Below are 7996 nucleotides of genomic sequence, written 5' to 3' on the forward strand. Positions count from 1 at the left end.
GTCTAGACAAGGGCCATTGCTGCAACAAGCACCCCTTTGTGTCCACACCTCACATGCACCTCTAACCTGCATTTTTTTATCAGAGTGAGCTGGCGCAGTGCCTGGGGTTAACCCCTTACCCCTAACCGTCGTGCATGGACTCTCGCAGCATCCCTCGTGATCAACTCTGACTGACATGCGCGACAAGCTACCAGGTGTCAAACACATGCACACACTCAGGTTACAGAAACAGCAAGCAGTCTGCCATCGCCCATTGAACAGGAACAAGGATCGTGGGCGGTTGGGAAATTTACCCCACTGCCATTGAGTGATTGATCAATGTTGTGATTGGTTGCTGATGCCGTGCTTGCAATCCCATGTGGTGCAGCTGAATTTCTTGACAAATCATGGACACACGTTTGGATCTCCAGCAAGCACAAACGGATGGATATCTTCCTACTTGTTCACCAAAACAGGGAAGGCTTGATGACAGTCCAGCAATGTGCACCAAGTGCAATGGATGGCAATCCCTAGTCGACAAACAGACAACCAACAACCTAAGATAGGTGGTTCTTTGTTTCTGCAACACCTTCTGTGCTTCCGGGTCATACATCAGGAGTTTGAACCCTCAAGTCCATAGTTGTAGTTTACAACTACGCTGTGAAGTGACGTCAAACTGGTGGAAAAGCTTGACAGCATGTCGCTCACCAACCAGGTTCACCTTTCCCATCTCTCTTTTCTCCTTTTCCTGGTCTGGTGCACAAAAAGTGGGGCTGAGACAGTACCTCATAGACTGAGATCTCCACTGGGATGACCTGTCCAGCTTTGTCCTGTGTCTGTGCATTGTAAGCCTTGCAGAACTCCATAATGTTGAGGCCGGCAGCACCCAGGGCAGGACCTACTGGTGGCGAGGGGTTTGCCTTGCCAGCTGAGAGGGCCAGCTTGATGATCTTTGTCACTGCAAACACATCACCGTATCAGTCCCAGGACACCTGCAGAGATGGGACGACACGAAACATCTCATCATACAAACATCTACATGAAGTGCGAGCCACGAAAGGCTGACACCGTGTGCACATCAGGAGCCTTTCGACTGATAGGGTTCATGCGTGCAGCATGTAACACCACGGATGATCAAGACCCCACGGAAAATTGGGTTGCGATTGTTTGGTTTTAAAAATATGCAACGTTTCTCGGACATGCACCCGTGTGAAGCAAACCAGGCGAACCAGCGTCGAAAGTACAGAGTTCTCAACACCGCGGCACAGCTGGCACCTCTTGTGTACTCATGCATGAACGCAGACGTTGACGAATGATATTTGTGATGCTGAGACGAGTGCGTTCACATCAGGGCCTGGCAGTGAAGTTGCAGTGTGTGCCACATCACCCTCCTTCTCTTTCTCGAACTGAGAGGAGAAGTTGTGCCGCATTTACACGAAGGTATGATACAAACATTAATGGAGCCATTTCTGAAGAATCTACAGCGCTGCTAATGAATGCGCAGGCGAGGAAGCAGCGTTGCCAGGGTGCCAATGCCAACCGTGCTGCCGTCTTTCGATGTTGAACAAGACCCAATTCTGTTGAATCGTGGAAGAATGACCATCGCTTGGCATAGCCTGCATGCAGATTGGCAAGAAACGCATAAAGCTTGAGTGCTAAGCAACTGGCACATGAACAGGACCACGGAACGCACCCCGCTTGGCGGCCATGACGGTGACGTTGCGCTGAGCATTTCTGCTGCGTTGAAACGGCTTCACAGTCGTAATCGTCCCAGGACGGGCAACAAAAGATGACGACAACGACGCCATGGGCGGCTGAACCACGACTCTGGAACCACAAAGTGATGCCATCCTAGCCACTAGTGATCCGAATTGTCACTGCAGCATGAGCAGCACAAAAAGCGAAATGGTAGAAGTCAATGTTGAAGTATGAGCCACCATGGGATGTGGCGCTGTTCGCCATGAGAAATGTGTAGTAGGTGACGTCATCATTCAGCTGTGTTTTGAGGCTCACTGCAACACTTGTGCCAACAGTTGCACCTGGTGACTATACCAGCGTTCTCAGGAAGTCAACCGTTTTCGGGGCACCAGGATGTGGGTACGCGCACGTTCCTGGAGCACGTGTCTCACGGCAGTGCCCATTATGCTGCGCTCGACATCCTGACGTTATCTCGCCGGTCGCAGTACAGACGCGATACCGCTCACAGAGGATGCGTCGGAAGCTTCGACTTCCTGCTTGATTCACCACCAGTCATGCATTGGCGTCGTCGGTGGTGGTACAGAGTGGGCGCCGCGCATCACGCCGTGCTGCCATACGCCGCGGTGCGCTGCGCAGACGGATCATCTTGCGCGCCATAACGTAAAAAGGTGATCCGTCATTCGTTGAAGTATCTGGCACCTCCTTACCGATGCAGTGCCACCTGCATGCCCGCGCTTGGCTGGCCGAGGTTCCCACGGCAAGGTGGCGCCAGATGCAGTCCATTTTGCGTGCCTGTGTGCATCTGCGCGTCCTAAGGGCCAGGTGATAGCGCCTATACATATGAACCTTTGTGTCTATCCAGATATGCAAATCATGCCTGCACCTTTGGCAGTGGCGCACTTGCAGGGCCGATGTCAACGTCATCGGGTGACACTGCCGGATTCTGGAGAGCTGTGCCTTCGGGATATGTCGGAGATAGTTCACCATTGCGCCAGCTGAAAGCCAAAGCCTCCCCGATGATTTGACAAAGCTCTTGTCAAGGACAGCAAGTCCTGTGCAACCATCCGCGTCTCTTCCCGCAATGACAGCATGTAAACGGCTGTGTCGTAATGCTTGGAGCATTACGTGATGGATGCCATGTTTGCAGAGGCGTATTGATAATTGCGAGAGTTACAACAAAGGATGCAAACAGTGTGCATATAAGCATGCTTCTGCATACCATTATTCAATTTGCAGTCCTTTTTGAGCTGTTGTGACATATCTTTAGTCTGGGTAGCGAGTGCTTTCAACCGTGCGCAAAACTTCGAGGGAATCAGTATTTACGATGGCCACGATACGTCATATTCGTGCAGGTGTGTCTCTGGTCTCTGCGCACTGAAATGTTTCTTCTCTTGGGCTTTGTGAGTTGCCATAAGCACAGCGGGGACATGCAACATGACCGGTGTCACAGAGCGCTTACCTCCAATTAGTCCATGCACTTCGGGATTTACTCTGTGAAGTGGTTCGAGTGATGATTTACGTGGCATTTGTGAAGTTGAGGATAGCCAACTGACGCCTCAGGGTGCACAATGGATGTTGCGCCTTTTGTGCAGAATTTTGCACGGTTATGCTCTCTTCGCCCCGTTTGGAAGTGCAGATTATGCTTGTGGCCTCTCTTCTTTCGCTGGTTTTGAATGCTTCACAGTCTACAGAGAGTGTCAGGATGGGGCTAATCTATCGCACTTGCCGGAGTTGCTCACCGCAGTTTCCCTTTTCGCCATTTTTAATAAAATTATCTTGGCTGTCTATGGCTTTGTGCTTTGTGCAACACGAACAGAGCATCAATGGCATTGCTTGGCTTTGACAATTGACAGGGCACACTGTGGCTTGTCAATAAAGTGTTTTCCAGCAAATATGCAACTAGACATCTACTACAGGATCCTTACAAACATGTCTAAACTTATCATTGCAAACTTCTGCGTGTCGCATGGTTATCACATTGATACGGTTTTGTGGTGCAGCATCCCTTCACAACTCAAAGCCAGTCTGGTGGCTGCACTCCAGATTTCACTTCAGGTGTGCACTCCAACAACGACTTTGCATGAAGTTGTGGCCAGCAGCTTCTCTATTATCTCGGGGTCGACCTTCTCGTGACATTCAGCTCCTGGTCAATCAAAGGGTCAGGATGATCCTGAAGGTCCCAGAGGGCCAGCTCAATCCATGCTATGGTGCATGTGTGTTGATCGCACTCTTGTGGCCACACCTTGTGTGATTGTCTGGTGAGTATTCTCTTTTCAGCATACCACAGCGATGAGGACGGGCTGTAGACTGGGACGCCAGCTCTGCTCTAGGAGAGTGGACCAGCATGAACGCAATCTCTGATTGTATAGGATAGTGCTTGAAGTCCGCATATGTCGGCCAACTTCTGAACTTGTAGAGTTGCTGCATCGAGGGGGCTCACTTTGGACTCGTGTGCCTTGGTGTGTGTGATTGATGCTGTTCAACCCAGACTACTCGAGGCAATCACCATGCCTTCATCCTCCTCCTCCACCGGCAGAGCCAACACAGTGACGCTGCACTGAACTTTGATACCTGCTGCATTGCAACAGCTGGGCATTGTCTCAGCTTCGTCCTCGATTGTGTTTCGCAGTTTTCATTGATTTCATCCCACTTGATTTTGTTTTGGTCGACTGGCTCCTTGAGCATGCCAAAACGCGCTTCCATGTTGAGAGCCTGGCAGACTGTTCAGTGCTTCGCCAGATTGGAGTCCCGACCCTCGATTCCCTGGTAAAAAGTCATGCATAATCAGGCATCTGGCCTGGTGAATCACACAGCCTGGCGGAACGCTGAGAGTGTGCTTGCATCGTGCAGTTTCGCGGACTACCTCAACCACGACAACCTCAACTTCGGCGCGCTTAGAGTGCTCAACGACGATTTGGTCAAGCCGTCCAGCGGCTTCGGGTGCGTCCTTGCATCTTATCCCTTCTGGACTCGTTGCAGAGGCCTCTCCGAGCTGTTGTCGCAGTTCGTGCTTGCCGGCATGGTCTAGTGTGTACCATGGCTTTTTCGAGGTACCATGCAGACCCAAGAACTCACTGAATATCTGCCCTGGTTGATGGCATAAATCACGTGATAATTATAGAAAATAAAACCTTGTACAGCACATCTTTTGGCGACGAAGGACACAGGCAGGTTGCCTCAAGCGCCACAATGCAATGCGCAATCTCATTCACGGCTTTCCATTCAGCTCGTATTGTGGCGTAATTGTAAAAGCTACATCATTGTGGCAATCATCCCTGTCAACTCTCCAGCACTCATGTCAGGGGCTTCGCCGGGCTGCTTTCGCAGTTCGTCTAGCATACGAACGCTGAAGGTTCGCTATTGGCAATCTCTGGGCATGTTCCTTTGCTGCTTTGGTGCTGACGAATGCAACTGAGCATGCTTGACCATGCATTAGCATAAGATATAGAGCAATCTAGCATGCATGCCAGCCCTCAGCAGCCATTCAGTCATTGAGCAGTCATGAGTGTGCAGGCGCCACCCGCACCGCGACGCGGAGATTTACTCGTACATTGTGGACGGAGAGCTCTCGCACACGGACTCTCTCGGGAACAAGGAAGCTCTGGGCAGAGGCTGCGTGCAGTACCTCAGTGCGGGGTCTGGCCTATCTCACTCCGAGTTGAACGAGCACCCCACGGAGACTTGCCGTTTCCTTCAGGTGTGGATCACGCCTGACCGCCGCGGCCACACCCCACAGTACGGGTCAAGCAAGTACACCAAGGCTGACCGCCACAACAAGTTGCTGCATATCCTTGGCGGCACAGGTGCGTGTGCCGATACGCCCGTCAGTCCATTGGCTTGGCACACCACTCGTTATTGTGACACAGTCAGGTGGCGATATGGATGTCTGCACAATGTATTTTGAGAGGAGTGTTTGCATTATGCTGCATACTGGGGGTGTTGGGAGGCACTGGACTGGTGGCCGGTGTGCGAGGTTTTCTTTCTCGTGTTTTTCTACCTTTTGGGGAGAAATGGGTTACTTGTGTAACCTGCCCCTCATGATCAATAGTGATCGAGCTGAGATGTGCACACTTCGTGTCGAGTTCTGAATTGCAAATTGGTCCAACACAGGTGCTCTGTTTGCTTCTGAAATGGCAACCGATACAACTTGCTTGGTGGATGGTGGGTCAACGTTCAGAATGGATATTTGCGGTCATGTCCATCGCCTTTCTCTGGTATCGTCATTCCATGTGCGTTGTCTGTAGATATGAAATGGTAAGTATTAATCAGGGCCTTGAGTTTTGCAGGTGATGTGCCAAAGTGGGACTTGATCAACAGCAAAGGCAGTTACATCAAGCTGCATCAGGACTCCAACGTGTTTGTGTGTGAGAGCGATGCCAGCCAGCAGTTTGAGATCAGCTTGGGCGCGAAACGGCAAGCATATCTTGTGTGTATAGAGGGCTCGATGACTGTGAATAAAGACGTCAAGATGGAGGCGAGGGATGCAGCAGAGCTAGTAGCTGCAGATAACGAGGCGTTTCCGGTGAGCTTGGAGATGAGCTCCTCAGGGGCTCACTTCATGCTCATAGAAATGAAGAAGGATCCGGAAAAGTCATTCTAGCGGTGTGGAGATTGGCACTTTCTCGACCGTGCCATCTGTGGGCTCAGCCGCCTGTTAATGAGGCTCGAACGGCATTCGGCAGGATCAACTAGATGTGTGCTGGGCATGAGAGACATTTTAGTGTCTGAAGAAGCAAGGGATTGCGCCCAGACCATCAAGAGCGACTTGACAGCATCAACTTTTGCGTCAGCGGCCACCCTCGCCGGTGTTTCTACATCTGTGTGCCCTTGCTTTCAGCCCACCGATGCTGGGCTACCTGACTGATGAATGCGTGCATCACTGCTGTGAGAGTGCTGCATCGAAATTGTCTTTCTTCTGCCCTAGTATTTGATGCGTGCAGTACTGCTGCATCGAAGTTGTTTTTGTGCTGCCCTGTAGTATCTATGTGTATACGACGGTACCTGTGGAGTACCAGCTGGCCAGTTGTGTAAAATGCTATTGCTGCCTGATCAACATGTCCATATGAAGAGCACTTGTTGGTAACCACCCATGACATTGTTTGTTGTAGGTTGTTACAAGTGACAGGTTGCAACACAATAATGGGCTTGCATAACCTGGGGACACATTCAACCCTGTCGCCTTATGATCAGCATGATTTTCCCCAAAGGTCCAAGTTTGACCGACTTATTTCAGTGTCTGCCATTCATTTCTGGTTTGCTCAAAATGCACTTTTTTTAAAAGTACCTGCGAGCTTCATAGCGAAAATGTGAAGTGAGGTATTATAACATACAACTCCATAGTTGATGGAATGTTGGTGGTACACTGTCGAGACAGTTAACTGGAAACTTACAGGGCCCGGGACAGTTCTTAATGGGCCCTGTTTCTTCCCCATTATCCCTTACAACGAGGCTCGCTGATGCTTGTAACTCGCGCAATGCGGCTTTGCGCGATGCGCGGCTGCACATGACGCGACATGCAGAAACGTGTCATGCCGCAGGACATGAAATTTGTCCCAAGCTGCATCGGCCACAAGACATAAAAGCTCCCACCTACTTCACTTTTCTGCAGCCCCTGCATGGTCATCCATCAGAGTGATCTTTCATACGGTCATTGCTTCAAGTTTCAGCACTGTGTTTTTGTGAGCCGAGACAGCGACTCTCCTTCGCCAGCCACCTCCCACAGGCGCACTCGTAGGTGGAAAAATATCCTTCTGAACATTCGCGACTCACAAGCACACCTCTAATTGGTATGTCCTCTTCATTGTGGCATTGCAAATACTGATAATCTGTATGGAACCCTGCGCGCAGCAAACATCTGCAGGATGAAACAGGCACACATGCTGAAACGTATGGTATTTTACACAGAAACCTTCAGGTATCATTTTTATGTATGTTGTACCATGGCACGGACCGCCGTCAGAGATATATGTTCGGTGACGGATGCAGTGCCCTTTCTTCGCGAAATCAGCATCAAATGCAGCCTTCCGATTGCAACGAGTGAATCCAAACTGTTCTGGTTCGGTTTTATATTGCAGAACAGTTAGTTTTATCGACATATGATACGAGCAACAAATGTTGTGGTTCAGTAGTATCGCGTGCACTAGGGCAGGAACTGCATGCATGTTTTCAAGTGGTGCTTATCATGAACACCAGCAGCTGCATTTTGGGTGCATAGAATAACTCTGTATGAAAATAAATGCTTCAGTTCATATGCCATCGGTGTTGCGAGATGCAGGCATTGGACGTGATGCCAAAATCAAATGTATCAGCTGTCCCTACC

At 50.3% G+C, this 7996-nt stretch overlaps 1 protein-coding gene across 1 annotated transcript; it reads left to right on the forward strand.

Moving 5' to 3' along the window:
* Window positions 1-2889: 2889 nt before the first annotated feature.
* LOC149809934 (uncharacterized) lies at window positions 2890-6524 on the forward strand. Its single transcript, XM_089994533.1, has 5 exons — window positions 2890-3029; window positions 3678-3732; window positions 4528-4617; window positions 5191-5480; window positions 5964-6524. Exons 1-5 carry the CDS (start codon window positions 3002-3004, stop codon window positions 6275-6277), a joined length of 777 nt encoding a protein of 258 aa, XP_089850659.1. The 5' UTR covers window positions 2890-3001; the 3' UTR covers window positions 6278-6524.
* The last annotated feature ends 1472 nt before the right edge of the window (window positions 6525-7996 follow it).

The sequence above is a fragment of the Nuphar pumila genome, unplaced genomic scaffold, assembly GCF_984573655.1.
Source record: "Nuphar pumila unplaced genomic scaffold, dmNupPumi1.hap1.1 HAP1_SCAFFOLD_661, whole genome shotgun sequence".
Lineage (NCBI taxonomy): Eukaryota > Viridiplantae > Streptophyta > Magnoliopsida > Nymphaeales > Nymphaeaceae > Nuphar > Nuphar pumila.

Excerpts from the sequence above, each read along its gene's own strand:
- LOC149809934 (XM_089994533.1), top strand. The coding sequence starts at position 3,002 with ATGGCCACGATACGTCATATTCGTGCAG. Across the intron at positions 3,030-3,677 it reads GATACGTCATATTCGTGCAG|CATCCCTTCACAACTCAAAG; the intron begins GTGTGTCTCTGG and ends TTTGTGGTGCAG. Across the intron at positions 3,733-4,527 it reads CACTCCAGATTTCACTTCAG|TTTCGCGGACTACCTCAACC; the intron begins GTGTGCACTCCA and ends TGCATCGTGCAG.